General features: G+C 52.7%; 2 protein-coding genes across 19 annotated transcripts in view; one reads left to right on the forward strand and one right to left on the reverse strand.

Moving 5' to 3' along the window:
* Window positions 1-2,630: 2,630 nt before the first annotated feature.
* Window positions 2,631-20,288, reverse strand: ZMYM3 (zinc finger MYM-type containing 3). Of its 15 annotated transcripts, none has more exons than XR_014835597.1 (25): window positions 19,055-19,166; window positions 17,595-18,280; window positions 16,578-16,621; window positions 16,181-16,253; window positions 15,456-15,750; window positions 15,055-15,232; window positions 14,485-14,703; window positions 14,040-14,190; window positions 13,692-13,807; window positions 13,442-13,528; window positions 13,162-13,312; window positions 12,765-12,937; window positions 12,398-12,563; window positions 11,234-11,331; window positions 10,989-11,151; window positions 10,404-10,516; window positions 10,090-10,264; window positions 9,775-9,921; window positions 8,386-8,489; window positions 7,622-7,790; window positions 7,169-7,320; window positions 6,518-6,632; window positions 5,236-5,672; window positions 4,231-4,952; window positions 2,631-4,115 (listed from the first exon to the last, which is right to left on the reverse strand). XR_014835597.1 is itself a non-coding variant. In XM_085008398.1 (25 exons), exons 2-25 carry the CDS (start codon window positions 18,259-18,261, stop codon window positions 3,923-3,925), a joined length of 4,116 nt encoding a protein of 1,371 aa, XP_084864524.1. In that variant the 5' UTR covers window positions 18,262-18,280; window positions 20,104-20,288; the 3' UTR covers window positions 2,631-3,922. The 15 variants fall into 15 exon arrangements, 14 of the variants coding, with proteins under 14 accessions (XP_084864524.1, XP_020936163.1, XP_084864521.1 ...); XM_085008398.1 differs by lacking the exon at window positions 19,055-19,166 and adding an exon at window positions 20,104-20,288 and having other exon boundaries at window positions 4,231-4,348; window positions 5,418-5,672; window positions 16,181-16,247; XM_021080504.2 differs by lacking the exon at window positions 19,055-19,166 and adding an exon at window positions 20,104-20,288 and having other exon boundaries at window positions 4,231-4,348; window positions 5,418-5,672.
* The window catches only part of NONO (non-POU domain containing octamer binding), a 36,851-nt gene continuing 35,322 nt past the window's right edge, over window positions 19,836-21,364 (forward strand). For all 4 annotated transcript variants that reach the window (XM_085006272.1, XM_085006270.1, XM_085006271.1 and 1 more), the window contains exon 1: window positions 19,836-20,029. Coding sequence is in view for 1 of the 4 variants with exons in the window: in XM_085006267.1 (XP_084862393.1) it covers window positions 19,973-20,029 (57 nt within the window). In the remaining 3 variants the exon portion in view is untranslated. The remainder of the gene's footprint in view (window positions 20,030-21,364) is intronic.

Below are 21,364 nucleotides of genomic sequence, written 5' to 3' on the forward strand. Positions count from 1 at the left end.
TGTGGTGTAGGTTGCAGACGTGGTCGGATCCTGTGTTGCTGTGACTGTGGTATAGGCCAGCAGCTACAGCTCCGATTAGACCCCTAGCCTGGGAACCTCCATATGCCACAGGTGCGGCCCTAAAAAGACAAAAGAAAAAAAAAGTACATTAAAAAAGTCAAACTCAGGAGTTCCCATCGTGGCGCAGTGGTTAACAAATCCGACTAGGAACCATGAGGTGGCAGGTTTGATCCCTGGCCTTGATCAGTTAAGGTTAAGGAGCCGGCATTGCTGTGGCTCTGGTGTAGGCTGGTGGCTATAGCTTGGATTCAACCCCTAGCCTGGGAACCTCCATATGCTGAGGGAAGCGGCCCTAGAAAAGCAAGCAAACAAAAAAAAAAAAAAGTCAAACTCATAGAAACAGAGAGTAAAATGGTGATTTGCGGGGGCTACACAGTTGGGGAAATGGGGAGATGGCTGAAGGATACACACTTCCAGTTCTAATATGAGTAAGTTCTGGGACTCTAATGTACAGCATGGTGACTGTAGTTAACAATACTGTACTGTATACTTGAAAGTTGCTATGAGAGGTCTTAAATGTTCTGACTACAAAAAAGAAATGGTATTTATATGACAGGATGGAGGTATTGGCTAATGCTATGGTGATGATCATTTTGCAATATATAGGTGTATCCAATCAACACACAGTACATCTTAAACTTACATGATGTTATATGTCAGTTATATCTCAATAAAGCTGGAAAGAAATAGACACCTCATCTCTTTTAAGCCTCAGATCCACATTTCCAACTGCCTAGTATATATGGTAACATCTGGCATCAATATCACTCTTTCATATCCATTCCCTCACCCGAAATTTGAAACAATTCTGTGACGAAGTCAGGGCAGAATATGATTGCATTTTTAAGGGAAGACTTAGAAAGGCAGGATTGCCCAAATTCTAGTGGTGGAGCTATGATTCGAAACTCAGGTTTGGGTGTTCTTTCTGTTACGCCATGTTGCATGGCCCACCACATGGATATTTCAATTGAGTCTCAAACCCATTCTGATCAAAATCTCAGCTTTTTACCAACCTCCTCCTACCCCTACTTCCCTGCAGAAAAAACAAAAACAAAAACAAGGAGTTCCCGTTGTAGCTCAACAGTAACAAACCTGACTAGTATTCATGAAGATTTGGGTTCAATCCCTGGCCTCGCTCAGTGGGTTAAGGATCTGGCATTGTCGTGAGTTGTGCTGTAGGTTGCAGACACGGCTCAGATCTGGTGTTGCTGTGGCTGTGGTTTAGGCTGGCGGCTGCAGCTCCAATTAGACCCCTAGCCTGGGAACCTCCATATGCTGTGGGTGCGGCCTTAACAAAGACAAAAAAAAAAAAAAAAAAGTCTGAAACTCACTTGAATTTTGATCCTTTTCTTCTTTATCCCCATGACCCCCATCGAGGCTCATAGAATTTCTTAGCCACACTCCTTTCACTGATGTCCTGGCCTTCAGACCTGTCCCATCCCCGATCCCTCATGTTGTCCTCTCCTCCCTAACGCAGTAGATCTGATCCTACCACTCCCTGATTGGAAATTGCAGCCTTTGATTGTGCTGGTCCCCCAACCCCTCTCACTTATTCTTTAAGGCCCGGGTCAAATGCCACCTCCCTCAGTGAACTTGCACACAATGCCCCCATAAACTTGAAATGAGTTCCTTATTCTGCTGCTCTCCCATTGCACTAGGTATTTTTTCATTCCGCCCGTCTCACAACTGTGCACTGTTCTGTCTCCCCTCTAGCCTGGGAGCCTGCTGGGAACGGGATTCCGGTCTAGTTAATCTCTGTCTTCTCTGAAATATGTAATCTAGGTCCTTAAAACATAGTAGGTAGGTCCTTTTTTTTTTTTTTTTGCCTTTTCTAGGGCCGCTCCCGCGACATATGGAAGTTCCCAGGCTAGGGGTCTAATCAGAGCTGTAGCCACCTGCCTACGCCAGAGCCACAGCAACTCGGGATCCGAGCTGCGTCTGCGACCTACACCACAGCTCACAGAAACCCCAAATCCTTAACCCACTGAGCAAGGGCAGGGACCGAACCCGCAACCTCATGGTTCTTAGTCAGATTCGTTAACCACTGCGCCACGACAGGAACTCCCAGTAGGTCCTTAATAGATAGCTGTTGAATCAATTTTTTTCCATTAGGGGGTTTGGAAACTTGTTACAACATGTTCCTAGTGAATTCATTCAGTGGGATGGGTAAAAATGATTCTCAGCCTCAGGTGGGACACCTCACTTTTTTTTTTTTTTTGGCCTTTTTAGGGCTGCACCTGAGGCATATGGAGGTTCCCAGCCTAGGGTTAGAATTGCAGCTACACCCACTGGCCTACACCACAGCCACAGCAACGCCAGATTTGAGCCACGTCTGCAACCTACACCACAGCTCATGGCAATGCCAGATCCTAAACCCACTGAGCTAGGCTATGGATTGAACCTGTGTTCTCACGGATGCTGGTCAGACTCATTTCCACTGAGCCACAATGGGAACCCTGAGACACCTCATTTCTTTACACCTTGAGAGACCTGAAGTTATCCAGCATTGCTCCTCTCTATCTCTAGTCCCTCCAAACACTGCCCCTCCCTCCCTGAGAGAAGACAAAGGACAATTTTAACTCTTTATTTGAAACAAACAATTCCAGAGACAGAAGGTTAGTCGTGACAACAGCTTCTCACTACAACACAAGGGTGGGCATGGCTCACTGAAGGGACAGGCCAGGCGCCTCAGAACAATATATACAATTTAAACAGTGGCTAAACTGGTGACAGTTATAAAAACACAAAAAGGAAGCTGGGGAACAGCAAAGCCAACAGGGAAAGAACTGGGAACCCCTTTTCCAGATGCCAAGAGTTTTCTGGAACTACAGAGGCAAGATGGGGAAGAGTGAAGACGGAGGCAGTAGGGGCAGGACCCATGCCCACAGCTCCTCACCTATCCTTTGACCACAGATCCCATCCTGCGTGACCCTTGGCCCCCACAGGCTTGGCCTGGCTCTTACGATGGGGGAAGAACAAGAGTGGGGAACCCAGCCCCAACCCAAGTCAGAAGGTAGTTTTTGCCTTGGGAACTCTGTCCACTGAACTAAAGGGAGGCAGTTACAGAAGGGGGCTAAGCATGTTGACACCATGGCTCATGCCAACCTAAGATGGCAGAGAGAGGGAGAGACAAACACATAAACCAAGGGGACAGGAGTCTGCTCCCCATACTTAAGAGTCATTCTCTGCCTTGGAGGAAAAGAAAGCATTTGGAAGATTTTTTTCATTGCAGCGCCAAGGGTTGGTGCTTGCAGGGGTGGGAGGGAGGATGAGGTGGTGAAGGGGTTCCAACAACCAGTTATCTCATGGGAGGGGAAGAGTGCCTAAACTCTGTGTTTTAGGTAAATGGTCCCCTCATTACTTTCATAGTTTCTTTTGTATCTTTCATACAAGACTCCTTAGTGTGGTACCCAGGAAGAGTAGAGAAGGGAGTGGGCACAGGGCAGAGAAGGCAGCTGGGTTCTTCCCTTGGCCAAACCTAGGAACAAGGGCCTTTACCTATGTGGGATGGGTCAGGAAACCCAAAGCCAACAGGATCACCAGAGCTATTAACATTCCACACAGAGTGTGGCCCCAGGGGAAGGGGTTTACTCTGAAACATGAAGAAAATGGCCTAGCTGGTTTTTGCCCATCACTGGGAGACCAGTCCCTGAATACAGAGGACTGGGGCCCCGTGGTTGTCAAGTGTTTGGGGAGAAGGTAAAAGCCAGGGATTCCTAGGGAAGGTAGGGAATGGATGAGTAGAAAAGGGCAGTCAGGGCCCTTCAGAATGAGTAGTATTGGTTCCTGGGCCAGTCTCCCTATGGGATGTGGCCCTAGGACAGACACTGGTGTGAAAGATGGATACGGGCAGCACGTGGGCTCAGTCCAGGTCTTCCTCCCCAGGACGACCCAGCTCCTCGTAAATCTCACGCACAGCCAGAATGCGATTGAGCATGCTCTCCAACATGCTGCGGTCCATGGGGATCACAGAATACCAGAGAGGTGACTCAGCGATGCAGGATCGCTCAGGTTGCAGGTAGAACACATCGTTGCGAGTCCGGAGGCTTTCGGGACTGCAGTGGTTGGGGGGGGCAGTGGTGGGAGGGCAGAGATCAGTACCCAAGCAAGGTAGACCCGGGGGGCTCCCCACCCCAGGCTCATGCCATTCCTGCCAACCTGCCAACTCACCATTTTGAGAGATAGAATTCATAGAACTTCACAGGGCAGCGGAGGGGATTCATGCGGTTCTCACGCTGCTCTAAGATGGGGGCTTCATCTTCTCTCTTCCGTTTCCCAGGACCTGTGTCTGCGGAGGAGGCAAATAACCCAAGACTCATTAAAAGTGCAGTCTCAACAAGGCACCTCCAGAAACACAGTCCGGGGCACAGGGAGAAGGCCCCGGGACACCAAATACAGTCTCATGAATAAATAAAGGCAGAAGAAGAGTCAGTCAGTCTCTCCACACCAACCAAACGTTCCATAGGGTGTTGCTGTGCAGTGTACCCTGGTTCTCACCGCTCAAGCCTCTTTTTATCATCTTCCCCAAGCTGATTTCCTGAAGAGGGGATCTCAGAAGTTACGCGTAGAAACTGATAAAACAGATCTTATTGCAAGATTGGGCTTGCCTTTCAGGAAAAACAGCGATGGCCCCAGCCCCCAGCACATTAGCCCTGGTAGAGGTTCAGGTCCAGAGGAGACCTTGAGAACGGATTCCAGAAGTAGGATGGAAACCAAGGTGCTGCAGCGCTTATGCTTACTAGCCAAGTGCCATGGAAAGTCTGTCTTTCACTGTTGTCAACTCTCCCCCATGCCAAACACACCCAACAGCTTCCCAGCTGTCCACCATCTCCCACCCCCGAAAGTAAACTGCCCTAAATTGAGGAAAAGTGGGGACCAGGCAGTTAAGTGGCCTTCTTTTTTTTTTTTTTTTTTTTTTTGTCTTTTTGCTATTTCTTGGGCCGCTCCTGCGGCATATGGAGGTTCCCAGGCTAGGGGTCGAATTGGAGCTGTAGCCACCGGCCTACACCAGAGCCACAGCAACGAGGGATCCGAGCCGCGTCTGCGACCTACACCACAGCTCACGGCAACGCCGGACCCTTAACCCACTGAGCAAGGGCAGGGACCGAACCCGCAACCTCATGGTTACTAGTCGGATTCGTTAACCACTGCGCCACGACAGGAACTCCAAGTGGCCTTCTATTTATGCAACAGACATTGCCCAGTGGATTGAAGGTGTGGCTGTTTTTACCTTTTTTACAAACCCAGGAATGGAAGGATGGAGAAGCTACGGAAAGGGCCAACGTGGTGGCAGGCAAGGTGGGACATGAAAGGGGAAAGCTGGTAGGGGGAGCAAAGGAGGAGGGGGAGCCTCGTACCTCGGCCTTTCCTCTGGCGGACAGGGGCGTAGTAACGGATGCTCACCACCTTGGTGGTGCCCCGAGGGGTGGTACACTTGCGTGACTGCCGCACCACGTTGGTGAAGGAGAGCTGCATGTGTTCCTCGGCTGTCTGCAGCCCGAAAAATTTAGTGTTGAAGAACATGAGGGTGTTGAGAAGGACAAACGGTGAGTAGACCCCCAGCTGCTTACACTCCCAGAGGTGTTCTTCCTCCACTCGGGAGAACACTGTATCTGCAACGGGCAATGGGGAGAGGTCAGTCAGGAGGGATTGATGACCTGAACCCGACCACTTCTGCCCCCAACACGTCCTGCTCACAAGCAGTGAGCATGCCAGACTCATTCGGCAAGGGGCCACTTTGTGAAAAACCAAGACACCTTGCTACACTGCACAGGAGGACTGGATTTTTTTTTTTTTTTTTACAGTTTCCATCTGTATCTGGAGCTTTGCTCATGATCCTCAAGTTATATAGGCAAGCCGATATAAACGTTGAGGAGCCCCACAACTTCTTCCTTTCCTTCTTCGCTCACTACTCAAACCCTGGACACCTTTTCTGGTCCCAGAGATAGGTCTTTGTGGGTTTTTTTTTTTTTTTTTGTCTTTTTGTCTTTTTAGGGCCGCACCCATGGCATATGGAGGTTCCCAGGCTAGGGGTCTAATGGGAGCTGTAGATGCCGACCTACACCACAGCCACAGCAACACTAGATCCGAGCCGCATCTGCGACCTACACCACAGCTCATGGCAACACCAGATCTTGAACCCATTGAGTGAGGCCAGGGATCGAACCTGCAACCTCATGGTTCCTAGTCAGATTTGTTAACCACTGAGCCACGACAGGAACTCCAAAGATAGGTCTTTAGACGTAGTCCCCTCCTCATGTTCAAGGACAGGGGCTCCAGCTCCTCTAGCTCTAAATCCTGAGGCACCCAACTATATGGTCCTGCCCTCAGGCCCTTTGTGGATAGTGGCAGACCCAAGAGCCCAAGACTTGGAATGGTGCACTGGAAGAATGGAGGAAAGGGCATCAGGGTGGCTAAGAGGAAAGGGCATCAGGGTGGCTAAGGCCCTGTCCCTTACTGTTGGGGAGGAGCGTGGGCTGCCAGGTACTCAGAGATTTGTTGAGTTCTTGAACGAAAGTCAGGTAGTAAAGGTCCGTGAAAATGTTCACCATTCGGTTATTTTCCAACAAGTACTAGAAAAAGAAAAACAGACACATCTCGAACTAGGAACTAGGTCTGAGAGGAAAGGTGATGATGTCCAAGGCCCCAGGCACGGCGACCTTGAGAGTTAAGAGACAATGGCAAACAGGTGCTTGATGAAGTGATGCAGGGTGCTTTCCCCCAGATATACCTACAGCCCTGAGGTGCTGAGGCCTTGCTGGAAGAGGAGGAAGTTGGGAGGACATGCGTCTCAGCAGCTTCTCCACAAGCCCAGAACCCCTTTGTTAGCTAATGTGCAGCTGACCTCTCCCAATGGGAACCAAACATCACCCCACCACTCAGGGAACCCAGACAGCAATGAAGATTGCTCCTTGGCAAATGGTCCCAGCACACAGCTTTGATTTTAGAAGAGTGTTGTCCTATCTTGTCCCGTCTGGAGGAGACGAAAGCAAGCTACCTGCTCAGGGTAGAAGACAAGGTGAGGAACAGGGAGTGGGAAGGAACCATTTCTGGTGGGAACAGTCTGCTGTGCTGAGGGATGGAAAGGGAGGCAAGGTGTCAGGGGTACCTGCTGGATGCCAAGACACAGATAGTAGATACTGTCAGGTTCGTATCGTTCACCGTTAGGTCGAGTGATTTCTCTCACAAACTGGGCCAGGCCGTAGTTGAGCTCAGCAGCTGAGCAGGCCAGAATATCCTCTTTGATACGCATAGGTTTGGCTGCAGTGATACGCAGTGGAGGGGGGTGGCATTAGGACAACTCCACGTGGAGAATTTCTTTTAGCTCTCCCATTAACCCCTTCACCCCTTAATTGCGTCCAGCTCCAGAACAAACCCATCAATTACACAAAGAGCCCTCTGCCTTCAGAATCCTAGATAGTATCTCCCCTTATTCTGCAACTCCTCTCCATCTTCACAGGATACCCTTAAATGATCATAGCCTTATCACACGTAGATATCTTTAAGTGAATCACTGCCCTTCCCCTTCGCCCCTTCCCCTCCTCCTTCCCTGGGTACTTACGGCCAAAGCGCAGCTCATCACCCTTGCTAGTTTCTCCATTGGCATATTTCGACTGTACCCAGCACTTCCAAGCATTGACACCGTATGAATAGTTGAGTCCAGTACAGCTAGGCTGGCTGCTCATGGAGTCCCGGGAACAGCTCTCTGAAAGCACCAGCCGCTTCTGACCCTGGAGGGGAAGAGAAGGAGGGGTGGCAGAGGTAAGACCAGAGGCACCCTGGAAGCTACTCAGAACGGTGTTCACCACCGGAGGAGGAGGGACTGATGTAGGAACATAGTGAGCTTCCATAGTGTGCTGTCCCAGGAACAGCTCTGATGACCTCTGATTAACTGGGGAGAGAGCAGAGTTTGGCTGAATCTTAGCACTCACAGTGCTGGAGCAAGGAAGCTAGGGAAGGCCAAATTAAGGCCGTGAAAAGCCAAGTACCCCCACCCCTGTGCCCACCCTTTAACCTTTTGAGTCTCCATCCTTTTTTTTTTTTTTTTTTTTTTTTTTTTGCTTTTTATGGCATATGGAGGTTCCCAGGCTAGGGGTTGAATCGGAGCTATGGCTGCCAGTCTACACCACAGCCACAGCAACGCGGGATCCGAGCTGCGTCTGCGACCTACACAACAGCTCACGGCAACACCGGATCCTTAACCCACTGAGTGAGGCCAGGGATTGAATCCGCAACCTCAAGGTTCCCAGTCAGATTCATTTCCACTGCGCCACGACGGGAACTCCTCCACTCCTTTTCTGTGGGTACAGCAGCCCCAGCCCTCACCTTCCTCATGGTTCGGGGAAGGTCTTGTTCAGTAGACACGTCCTCGGGCCCTACGAGGCCACAGTCAAAGAGGAAGTCCACACTGGGGTTAATATCCAAAGGATCTGTTAGAGGGGAAAGGAAGAAGAAAACAACTATTTTATAGGACATCAGTCCTTTAGTCCTCTCATCACACCCCCACTACGTATCCACTTGACTCGAGATGAGCCTCACAAACAGGAGGCTCACCAGAAACTGGCAAAGCTGTATTCCAAGAGGGTGCTCAGAGGCACATATACACACAAACTTACAATACTGGGAATGTTCTTAACACTAATGAATGGTACACTTAAAGATACTTAAGATGGTAAATTTTATGTTAGGTGTTTTACCACAATTAAGAAAAACAACAACAGGACTTCCTGTTGTGGCTCAGTGGTTAACGAACCCAACTAGCATCTATGAGGATGCGGGTTCAATCCCTGGCCTCACTCAGTGGGTTAAGGATCTGATGTTGCCGTGAGCTGTGGCGTAGGTCACAGACGTGGCTCAAATCTGGTGTTGCTGTGGTTGTGGTGAAGGTCAGCGGCTACAGCTCTGACTGGACCCCTAGCCTGGGAACCTCTATATGCCATGAGTGTGGTCCTAAAAAGACAAAAAGACAAAACAAAAACAAACAAACAAACAACAACAAAAAAACAACCAAAAATAAGACTCAATTGTAGAAGAGTCCACCTGCCCCAGTATCTCTGGCACTGCTCCCTGTGGGAGTCTTCTGTTTAGGGTCATGTTCAGGGTTACAAGCAACACTGCTTTCTTTATATATTTATTTACTTATTTTGTCTTTTTTTTTTTTTTTGCTTTTTAGGGTCACACCTGCAGCATATGGAAGTTCCCAGGCTAGGGGCCCAATCAGAGCTACAGCTGCCAGCCTATGCCACAGCCATAGCAATGCCAGATCCAAACCGCATCTGCAACCTACATCAGAGCTCACAGCAACACTGGATCCCTGACCCACTGAGCAAGGCCAGGGATCGAACCCACAGCCTCATGGATACTAATCGGGTTCATTACCACTGAGCCATGACAGGAAGTCCACTCTCTCTGTTTTTTTAGGGCTGCACTTGCAGCATTTGGAAGTACCAAGGCTAGGGGTCAAATCGGAGCTGCAGCTGCCGGCGTATACCATAGCCACAGCAATGCCAGACTGAGCTGCAACTGTGACCTACATGCAGCTTACGGCAACACTGGATCCTTAACCCATTGAGCGAGGCCAGGGACTGAGCCCTCATCCCCTCGGATACTAGTCAAGATCTTAATCCGCTGAGCCACAAAGGGCAGTCTGGACACTCCTTTCCTGATGGCACAAATGCTAATGTACCCAGCAGGCATGCCCTGAATCCTACTCACTCTTAGGGAAGTCCGCTTCCAAGTCTTGTCCAGGCTCATCCAACACGTTGGCCATCTTGACGGCCATGGCCAGGACATCATCTCGAGCTGGCCCGAACAGGTCACAGTCTTCCAGAAGTCCCTCTGCACTCTGGTTGCTCACAAGATCTGGGAGGCAGAGAGGTTGGCTTAGTCCCTGCAGCAGTCACAGGCTTTCCGGGGCTGATCCCAACTATTCCCCATCCCACCAGGCACCAAGAATACCCCTCTCCGCCCCCCTCGGGCAGACTGACTGGTAGCGCCCTGTCTCCCTCATTGCCGCTGTCCATGGCATACCACAAAGGTCAGATGAGGCCTTGTCTAACTCTTCTGCCTCTGCAATCATTTCTGCCATAGCCAGGATGTCGGCCTCCAAGGGGTTGGACGGGATCTTCACCTTAAGCTCCTCAATGGTCTCCACAATCTTGTCTGTGCTCTCCAAGGTAGTGGGTAGGAACATGGGCACAGGCACCTGGAGGCATGAATCCCAACTAAACACTGAGAACCACACCAGTGGGTGAGAGGGACTGCTGATGCAAGGGAGGGGGAGGGGTGGGCCTCAAGCCCGGGAGGGTAAAGGAGGCCCCCACCAGGAAGGGCAGGGAACTCACCGGGATAGGCATTGAGAAAGGCACCGGGACTTTCTGGCAGTACAGATGCATAGGCACTGGCACAAAGATGGGCACTGGGATGGGCAGCACGATCACCTGTGGCTTCCACTCTTCTGTTGACAAGAAAGGGGTCTTCTCAGAGGCCCTGCCAGATTGGTCACATCTGACCTGGGACCTGATGCTTGTTTGACACCCTCAAAAGCTCTAACGCATACCCAGTGTTATAAAACTGCCCTTGTCCTGCTGTATAGCACTGGGAACTATATCTAGTTGTTTGTGATGGAGCATGATGGAGGATAATGGGAGAAAAAGAGTATATATATGTATGTGTGACTGGGTCACCTTGCTGTATAGCAGAAAATTGATAGAACACTGTAAACCAACTATAATGGAAAAAATAAAAATCATTTAAAATTTTAAAAAAGTTAAAAAAAAGGCCTGCCCCTGAACCAAATGTTGAGAGAGAACCCTGGGATTCTAAGGATGTAGGACACTTGAGTCACCTCAGAAACCCCTTGGTCCAGCTCCCAGGCATAGGCTTAAGACTTGGAATACAGCCTGCGGCATCCAGGTACCCTCACTCACCTGTCTGACTCCCTTTGGACTTCATCTCCACCTTGCAGGAGACCCCCCGATTCTGCATCAGTGGTTTACACATGGCAGCTTTGTTTTTGCGGGGTGTTGCTGGGGGTGGAGGGGGTGGAGGGGGGGTGGGAGCAGCGGGGGCTAATCGGGTCTTCACAGGGATCTGCAGAGACAAAAGAACATGGGTGCTGCTGACTATAGTACCCTTCTCTGAGACCATCCTCTCCTTTGGCTTTTGTCCTGACCTTGCCCAGATTCCCATTTTCCTCTGGGGTCTTTACAGTGGTGCTGTTCTCCACTTTGGTTTGAGAGGGTGTCTGGGGTTTCACCTCAGAAGACTGACCTGTAGATCAAAACAAACGAATGCTCTCACCTGAGGAACTAGCTCTCCATTTTCCACACCCCTGTTCCAGGAGAGCTTCCTTAAGGGAAGACAAAATATGAACGGGCAGTCTAGAATTTTCCCTCCACATCACCCCAGATCTAGTCTTGTCTAGGTCCCAGCAACAGTGGCCAAAATGCTCCTGGCTGCCAGGAAGGATGAAAAATATTGTTTACCCAATAACCTATGATTTGAAGCCTCGCATTTATTTATTTATTTATTTTTGGCTGCGCCTACAGCAGGGCCAGGGATCAAACCCACGCCACAGCAGTGGCCTAACCCACATCAGGGACAACACCAGATCCTTAATTGCTAAGCCACCTGGGGACTCCCTGAGGCCTTCCATTTAGATAGCTCTCAGGAGTCTGGTACTCCTGGAGTGTGCAGGGGCCACGGTAACATTCTTTTTTTTTTTTTTTTTTTGTCTTTTTGTCTTTTTGCTGTTTCTAGGGCCGCTTTTGCGGCATATGGAGGTTCCCAGGCTAGGGGTCTAGTCAGAGCTGTAGCTGCCAGCCTGCACCAGAGCCACGGCAATGCAGGATCTGAGCCGCGTTTGCAACCCACACCAGAGCTCACGGCAACGCCGGGTCCCCAACCCACTGAGCAAGGCCAGGGATCGAACCTGCAACCTCATGGTTCCTAGTCGGATTCGTTAACCACTGCGCCACAACGGGAACTCCTGTAACATTCTGATAATGACAACAGTCTTCACTCTTACTAAAGGTAAAGCTTATCTGACACTTCCTTCTCTCTGAAAACTAACCACAGCCCCCACATGCCCTACCCTACCTGGGTAAGCACCCATTCCCTAAAACAGATCCCTTACAGAAAAGCATCAGGATCTAACTCCTAGAACCTTTAAACCAGACTTCTCTAGTGAGTGCACAGTCCAAAAGCTAAAAGACAACACAGTACCAGGAGCTCTGGCCAGGGATGAGGTGGATGCAGAAGATAAGAAGGTAAGGGGTCAGGCCCAGGATCAGTCCAGACCACTTCTAACAGAGTGTGCCCCCTGCCCAGGACTCACTGTTCAGGAGGCTCTCGGGCCCACTCTGGGTATCCAGGTTGGGTTGGTTCTGCTGGCTGTAGAAGCGCAGCAGACACTGTTGGTTGCAGAAATGACGGATCTGCCCACGCCAGTGGATGGTCTCCAGCAGCTTCCCCTGGCGCTTACAGGCATGGCACCGGGCAGCCTGAGGGTGTCGACAGGATGGTCAGACCTGCCTCGCTCAAATGTGCTGGACCCTTTGCCCTGGGAGAAGCCAAACTGCTCCCTTTGGTGGAGGGGCCAGGTGGAGCCCCCTCCCTAGAGATTGGCCCATACCCTGATGGTGGCCCAACAGCCTGTGCTGCCTGCCACCCTTCCGCTCCTTTGTAACACGCTGCCTCCTTACCTTGCAGTACCACAGCAGGTACTTGCTCTTACAGTCCTCGCTGCAGAAGTCCCAGGTGCTGCCATCCAGCTGCTCGGTGACTCCACGCTGGCAGGTCTGGGAGCAGTAAGTACAAGTGATGCAGCACAACCCCAGCTTCTTAGTGAAGTCCTGTTTGTACAGCAGCACGCAGCCTGGAAAGGGGGCGGGAGGGAAGAGTCCAGAGATGCAGAGATCTCCAGAGCCGTGAGACCCTGCCTTTTCAAGGCAGTGCCCGGAGCCTTGGGGTGGATGGAGTAGAGCACCCTGAGTGGAAGGCCCTGGCCCCACTGATCGCATTCCAAGCCCCCGCTCCATAACCTGCCATTCTCCCCAGCTGTGAGGTACAGGGCCTTCGGCCCCTTCGCCATCTCCTTACCTTCGCTGCAAAAGCTCTTCTCCACCCCACTGAACCGGAGTTTCTCATGCAGGAGTTTCTCCTGCCGGCAATGTTCGCACTGGGACACCACACCTCGAAGGCGCTTGAAGTCCTCACAGCAGTCACGGCAGCAGAACTGGAACACCTGGTCCTAGGATGAGGGCACAGGGCGGGAAGGACAGGGCTGTGACATCTGGACCTGGCAAGAGCCAAGGGGAAGGACCCCTTCATACAGATGTCTGGTCATGTGGCAAGATGTGGGTGGGGGTGGGGATCTTACCTGCCAGTCCAAGACCTCAGGCTTGCCACTGAAGAGGCTGTGGCAGTAGTGACAGCTCAGGTGAATGCCCCCCTCAGGGCTTGTGCGCTGGAGGGAAGGAAGACAAGTAAGGGAGGGGCAAGATGTGTGTGGTGGGTGGGGTAGGGGGAGTTAGGCTTGTTCTCTGCTCTGCCCAGGCCTTAGCTATCCCAATTCTCATACCCTCTCTAGGTCACCACACTCTTTATCCCTGGTCCAGGGTCTGGAGTACCTGGAACTTGGTCCAGCAGCTGGGGCTGCAGAATTGGTAGACTGTGCGATCAACCTTGTTGTAGTAACAGGGGTCAGAGAGGCTGCGGCGGCAGAAGCTGCAGGGTCGGGGAGGGCCTGGGGCATAGAGAGAAAAAGCGAGAGAGGAGAGAAAGAGAGAGAAAGAGAGAGAGAGAAAGAGAGAGAGAGCACACAGAAGGTGTAAGGCAGTGCAGAGATGGAACAGGAAATCCATGGGAAGACGTGGTTGGGGCTGAAGTCGGGCAGCAGGGGTTACTTTAGAAGAAGGGAGTATGGGAGGTAGAAGGAAGGCCAGCAGGGGTCTCAGAGAAGAGGGCTTTGCACCTACCAGTGAGCCCTGCCTGCTTCACTTTGTAAGAGGTGGTACAGCACAGGGAACAGAACAAGCTGGTCTTGCCATTACGGTCCACATGGGATAGCATCTCAAAGTTCTTACACAGGGTCTTGCACCAGACACATGGGTACACCCGTGTGTTTTTCTGTGAGGATGGGGAAGGAGAGGCTGAGGCTGGATTTGTCCCTTCACTTTTATTTTTTAAATTTTTAAAACATGAAATAGTTCAGGCATACAAAAAAAAGTATAGATGATGATATAACAAAGACCTGTGTATCCACCAGCCAGCTTCAAAAATAAAACATAACAGATACAATTGAAACCCCCTTTATTTGTTTTATTTCTCCCAGCCCTCGCCCCGTCAGGCACCTTTATTTATCACACCCAAGAACCGCACCCCCTTCCACAGCCCTCTAAAACACTACTCCCTCGGCCCCACCTTCTTGTACGCCCCCAAGCAGGTTGTGTTGCAGAACCGCTTTTGTTGGCCCTCGTGGAAGAGGAGCTCGGGGCCAGGGCTCCCGGTCTTGGTGTAGATATAAGCCCCGCACTGGTCACAACAGTTGGTTTTCAGTCCCTTGTTGGCCCGGAATTTGGAGAAGCAAGAATCGCTGCAGAGCCGGTGCACCACGCTGCCATTGCTGACCTCATGCAGGACCTGCCACACACACACACACACACCCTGAGCTGGGGCCTGGCCACCACCACCCACCCCAGTGCAAGGACGGCCCACCCAGCCTCACCCTAGACCTTCACAGCAGACAGTGGGCCCAGGGACCTCCCAACCTGCGCATCGGGCTGCCGACTTGATGGTGAGGTCCTGGGAGGCAGGGAAGGCCAGCTGCACACATCCTGGAGAAGCTCTATCCTTGAATACGCTCCCTCACGATGGCTGACTCCCCACCCGCTTCCCCTCTTCCACAGGGCCTGGCCCCTGTAGCCCCAGGATTGCAGGGGCAGCTCAGGGCTGGCCAGGCTCTGTCAATCAGCCCCCATCAAGCTTCCTCACCTCTCCAGTCTTCTGGCATATACTGCAGCGAGTGGCATCGGCAGGATCCCCAGACTGGGGGATTGGGCGCTGCTGCTGGGCTTCATACAGGGAGAGGCAGACGGACGTGCAGAACTCATGGAAGGAGCCTCCTGAACCAGTCTGAGCCACAACTGAATCCTTGGTGTTCCAGATCTCCCTGGAGGTGGGGACATGTTTGCACATTCACTCTGGACCACCCTCTCATTTCATCAGCCTCCAGCCCTCCTCTGGGATCAACGAGCACGGAACCAAAACACTCCTGGACCCGCTCCCTAGATCACCCCTCTCTCCCAGTTCACACTGCTGGGTTCTTGCAAATTTAGTTTCTGTTCCATCCATTACTGATCCCCGCCCTTCCCACACCTAGGACCCTCACGTACTTCTTGCAGAAGGTACAGGTCTTTTTGCCGGAGGGCTTCTTGGAGAAAGTGGTGAGACAGGATGAAGAGCAGAAAAGCTGTGGCAGCCCCTTGCGCTGGTAGGCCGTCTGGCCTTTCTGCAGTGGCGTCCGGCAATGCGCACATGTCATCTTGGTGCCTACTGAAGAACGCCCAGCCCTCTGTGCGACGCTTGAGCGTAGGGACATTCGAGGAGAGCGTCGGGGCCGGAATGGTACAAAGTCCTCATCGTTGGGGTCATCTACCATGGCATCAGAATCCTCATCTGACACTGGAACTGAGGAAGGAGGGGGAGGGGGAGTGAGAGAAGGCTAAGGGACCAGGCCTCCAGCCATCACCTGACCAACAGGTAGCTCAGCTGATCCTGGGATCCCCAGTCCCTGTAGTTCTTGGCTTTACACCCCACCCCCATTACATTGGAATCTCAAGCCACCGGGTGTCACTCTCCCTTAGTTACTCTGTAACCTCCCAGGGAGAGGAAGGAAGGGATCCAAGTGAGAAGATTTGGGGACAGGGATGGCATAGCTGAAACAGGAAACTCCATTCTCACTGCTCTTGTTTTTAATTTCCCCCACTGCCCCTGGTTACCATGCCAACCCAGAGCAGAGATAGGCACTTCACACTCTGCATGGTGCAGCACTACAGGAGCCAGGAGCTCCGTGGCCTGCCACATCCCACTCGGTCACACTTCCTCAAGTCCTACTCACTGCTCTCAGTGGAATCCACAACCTCAGGTTTTGGAGGCTCTACTCTTCTAACGCGCTCACTTCTCTTCTGTACCTTGGAAACATGGGGAGGGGAGGAAAGCTGACACCAGGGCCAGGCTAAAGGGCCAGCTGCACTAGTACAGGGTTTGGGGGGGGGTACAACGATAGGAGGGGGAGGGGAGAGTAAGGACCCTTGGCCCAGCCCTTAGGAGGGAGGGGAGAAAAGGAGGCTGGACTTTCTCCTTAAGAAGCAGTAGACACAAGCACTCCCTCCCTCCTCCTAACTCTCCTCACACACACCCTCCACAGCATAACATCTGGGAGGGAAAATGAAGGGTCTGTCCTTCCCAGAGCTATAGGGGGAACCAGACTCCTTCCAATCCCCTCCCCCCCTCACCCTCTCAGGCGGCTTCTCACTCGCCTTCCCAGTCAGGCCATCTCCTGCAAAGGAAGCAGAAAGCAGCCTAAATCTTGAGCCTGCCCTCACCACCCCCTCCCTGACCCAACTCCCCCCCCCCCCCCCCCGCCTCCATTCCTGGGGAAGAACTTACTCAAAACTGAAAGGGAAAACTCTGAGTGCCTGTGGCTTCTTGGGGGCCCTCTCAGGGTTACCTCGAGCTCTGCACTAAGTGGGGGGTGCAGCTATTTTTCATGAAAAAAAAAATCCTACCTTCCCACCAGCTTTCTGTCCCAATCACTGGGAGTTAAGGAAACACAGGTAACACATCTTTCATCCAGAATTTACAGTTTACCAACAAAAACAAATGCAACCACCCAAAGGTAGCAAGGGGAAAAGGCCACATTTATGTATGGGGAGATTCCCCTGGACTCAGGTGGTTATATAAGACCTAAGACCCCGATCTCTGCCTGGGAGAGGCACGATAGGCAGAATTGGGGAGAAATGAGAGCCTCTCAAGTCTAGGCTGGCCCTCCCCTATCAGGCACACAATCCTAGGCCCTGCATGTCTACCATTCCTCTGAAATCACTATGCACTTGGTGGCTCCAGAACCTAGTTATCATTCATCAGACCCAGAACAAAACAGCTGGAAAGATCTTAGAACCACAAAGCCTGGTGTCCTCCCCAAATCCTGAGGGAAGGACCCTAGTACCAAAAGCCTACTTGGGGAAAAAAAAGGGAACCTCTTCCACCAAATCCACTCTTCTCAACCCACTCCTTGAGACCTCATCCCTATTCCTCCTCCACAGTCACTGAGCTTCCCTCACTCCTACTCCCTTTAATCTCCTTCACTACACCCCACTCCTCCCTTCCAAACCCCCAACTCCTCCATTCCTTCCTAACCTTATCTCTCCACCCTCCCCCCACCCCACTTCCTCCCCAAACACACAGCCACCCTCCTTATCCCCCCGACCCTCTCTCTTCACCTTGATTTTCCAGCTGATCAGGCAACCTACCTGGCAAGGAAGGGTGTGCAGGGGGGCTAGGGCCCCCAGGTTTGGTCTGAGCACTGTTGATTCCATCCCCCAGAGTCTCTCCCACTGAAGGGCTGGGGGGGCCATTTGGGCTCTGTGGCTGCCCTTGAGGAAGCTCCTCCTCCTGCTCAGGGGAGCCCCTTCTCCCAGTAGCTATGGAGGTGGTCTCCTCCTCTTCAATATGTGGGGACTGCAGGGTTATTGGAGAATCTGGAGCCAAAGGTTCTAGTAGCCCCTCAGGTGAAGAGGGGTTTGCCCCAGCCCCTGGGTTAGGTGGCACCACCTCAGGGGTCTGGCCCCCTGGTCCAGGCTCTAGGGTCTGATCTCCTGCATCCCATGCAAGGGTCCCCTCCGGACCATGGTCCACCTCTGGGGGGGAGGGAGCTTTATAGAGCAGCCCCCCCAGCCCCAGCAGCTCAGTGGCTCCATCCAGGACTCCAGGGTCTTTTTCCAGGCCAGCAGGGGTATCAAGCAGGTCCAGGGCTCCTGAGGATGGAGAAGGGCCAGGGGGCGCCCATCCTCGAGTTGGGGCAGTCTGGGATTCCAGTAGATCCTCTCCAAATTCCATGTCTACTGGAAGGTCTCCAGCCAGGGGCTTCTCTGGCAGGGTCAACGGGTCAAACGGACTGGGGAAATCACTGGGGTCCATGAGGATGACTGGATATGGGCTGCAGATTAGGGGTAGAAGAGGGGGTAGGGGTAGAAGAGGGGGCAGAAGAGGTGGTCTTCGCCAGAATTCCTTCTAATACAGGCTCTGGGACACACCCCATTATCCACTTGGATTTCTCCTGAATCGCCCCCAACACAACCGACAAACCTTTCCAAAGGCTTTAGTCCAAATGACCACTCCCCCCCTCCCAAATACAGCGCCCCCTGTGGGGAGAGGCGTTCCCCGCCCTGGCCCAGTGCCCACACTCGCCGGGCAGGCTGTCGTTCCACTCGCCGCGTACCCCCGCCACCCCACTGCAACTCCCTGATCCCCTCCCCCTTCACCTTTCACTCCCCCCGCCCAACTCGGGCTGAACGCCCCCTTAGAGTCTCCTAGGGCCGTTGCCACCGGGAGCCTTTCCCGCCCCCGCGATTTCAGTTTCTATCCCCTCCCCTCTCTCCTAGAGCCCCCCAGCTCCCCAGTCTTTACCCACCCTGTCTGGCCCCACCCCCACCTCCCCGCGTTGCATGGTCCTCTCAGCCCTTCCCTCGCCCCCACAAACTGCCCTTCCTAACCCCTCCCCCCCAGTTACCTTTCAGGGTCGCCCACTTTCTCAGCCCCGTCCCCTTTTCCTAGAGCTCTCCCAGTCCTCCTCCTGTTGCCCACCCCCCACCTCAGGCATTTACAGGAAGACATTTTGGAGCTACGATCTCTCCTTGGACCCCCCCCCCTCCCGGCTACTGCGAGTTCCCGCCTGCAGGTTCGGTTCGGCTTGATCAGGCCCGACCCCTACCTGCGGCAGGGTTAGTGTAACCGCTACAAGCCTAGAACTGCAGACAGCGACGGCCCCGCGCTCCTTCTCCACCTCCCTCCCTAGCAGCCGGGACAGGGGTCGCGGCCCCTTTAAATGGCAGCGCCGCTCACAGCGCCCAGCGCTCTGCACCAGGCGGGCGGGCGGCGCCAGCAACCAACCCCATTGGCTGGCTCGTGGAGGGGGCTCGCGAGACAGCGCCGGCCCCCGGCGCGAGACTCCCAGCCCAGTGGACGCCTGGAAATTGCGGAGTGGAACGTAGGCACTGGAGATGGAGCTTGAGCCCCCGCCCGGGGCCCCGTTAGTTGAGAAGGAAAAGCTAGCCTCTGGAGCTCAGAAGCCCGCCCCCCGGGAAAGGCGGCACCCCCTTTACACCAAAGGGCCGAGTACAATAACCCACAAAAAACAGATCTACGCACCTGCTTCCCTTACCTGGCTCAAGAGTCTGGCCCCCCGTCACACCCGTGCCCGCCCTATCTCCTGGAGCCCACTCTACCCGTGATCCCCTCCTCTCATTCAAATGGTTCCCGGTCCCCTCCCCCTACCCGTGTCTCTCTCCGCTTCCCACTCGTGTTCAACCCCCCGGCGTCCGCCCCCCTCAACAGTCCCTACCTACGCCATGCAGCAGGCGCCTGCCAAGATTACCCTCCCCCCAACCCCACCTCTCCGGGGCCCGCCCCCTGGGCGACTGCTGGGGTAATGAGTGACAGCGGAGGGTGGGGGGAGGCAAAGGACCCAGCCCTCACGTGCCCCTCCTCCCCTTGTCTGCAGCCTCGGGCCCCCCTAACCATTCTGAGACTCATAGTTGTGGGGTGTCTTAAGCCTGGTCTCCAGCTACCCAGGGCGGGTTAAATGGCTCTGGCTCAGTGACAACGCCTATGCAGTAACCGTTACTGCCTGATGACCCCAAAACCAGGTCCTGCAAAGACACTCCCCTACTCCTTCCACGGTCTTAGGGTAAGTTCTGGGATCTTCTCCCTGAGTCTTCCCGCAGGAGCCCCCTGCGTTATCTCTTCTGTAGTTTTCCTCACCAAGGCCGACAGTCCTCCTTCCTCCTTTCTATCTCTTGTCTGTCTGTCTCTCTCTGTCTCTCCTTCCCTCCCTCCCTCTTTTTCTGTCCTTGTCCCTCTCTCCCTCTCCCCGCCTCCTTCTCTGGCGCGCTCTCTCTCTCTCCCGGTCTCTTTTTGTCTCGTCTCTGTCTCTCTGGCTCTCTTATGCACGAGCACGCACGCGCGCGCGCACACACACACTCCCCCTCCTGGATGGTCCTTAGCGTGTGGGTGTGGCTGGGGTTGAGGCTGGAGAAGTGGGGTAGGGGGAGGGGGCATTAGTATTAGGCCTACTGGCTTTAAAAAATGTGTGCCAGGATCCTTTCTCAGTCCCCATCAGAGTTAGGGCACTTTCCAATCCCCCCTCTCCACTTTCCCCCTCTGACCCTTAAGGGCTGAAGAGTATTTGGTGTCTGAGATACTAGAAGAGGCTCAGGCTGGACAAGAGTCCCGCCACATTTTTAGAAATACACGTAGGTTTGTTGTCCAGTGCTTGCTCTGGCGTGCCTCTTGCTCTGGGCCTTTCTTCTTTCCCATACTAAGCCTTTCCTAGCCTTATAGTCCTTGGGAGTTTTATCCTCCCTTGTCTCATTCACTTTCCCAGAAACCTTATCCTTCCTGTTCCCCCCATGGCCTTGAGGTTATCTTTGCTCTCTCCCATATACAGAGATAAAAGCAAGAGTTTTCCCATTCAGGTTTTCCAAGCCCAGCCTTTTCTTTACCTTAACCAGTATTCTGTGTACCCATCTCCCACCTTCTGGTTATTTCTGTGTCCTTTTACCTCCTTTTGGATTTTCACTTTGTTGCATCACAGTTGGGCCGCCTCGTTCTTTTGTATTGCCTGCCCTTCTCAACACATGCTTGGATCTCTGGCTTCTCTGGTGGTGGAGAATGCCTGGTTTCAAGTTGAGGGGAGACAGTCTAAAGGGGGCATTGATGGTGTGTATTCAGAGGCAATGTGTGTGAGCTCTGGAGACCAGGATTCTAATCTCCACTCTGCCTGCTTTTTAGCCATTTGATTTTGGATACATCACTTGTCAAGTCACTAGGTCTTATTTTTCTCATCTTTAAAACAGAGATAAGAAAACAATCTAAATGTACGGTAGGAGGTTGGGCAAATCAATTTTGGTTATATTCATACAGTGGATGTAGTCATTAACAACAATATTTTTTAAAAAGCTAATGAGGCAGAGCAGAGGAATTTCTGGGCAGTGAAACTATTCTGTATGATACTATAGTAATG

The sequence above is a fragment of the Sus scrofa genome, chromosome X, assembly GCF_054392235.1.
Source record: "Sus scrofa isolate SSC_HxYL_T2T_F1_AM1 chromosome X, Sscrofa_HxYL_maternal_Yorkshire_Landrace_v2.0, whole genome shotgun sequence".
Taxonomy (NCBI): domain Eukaryota; kingdom Metazoa; phylum Chordata; class Mammalia; order Artiodactyla; family Suidae; genus Sus; species Sus scrofa.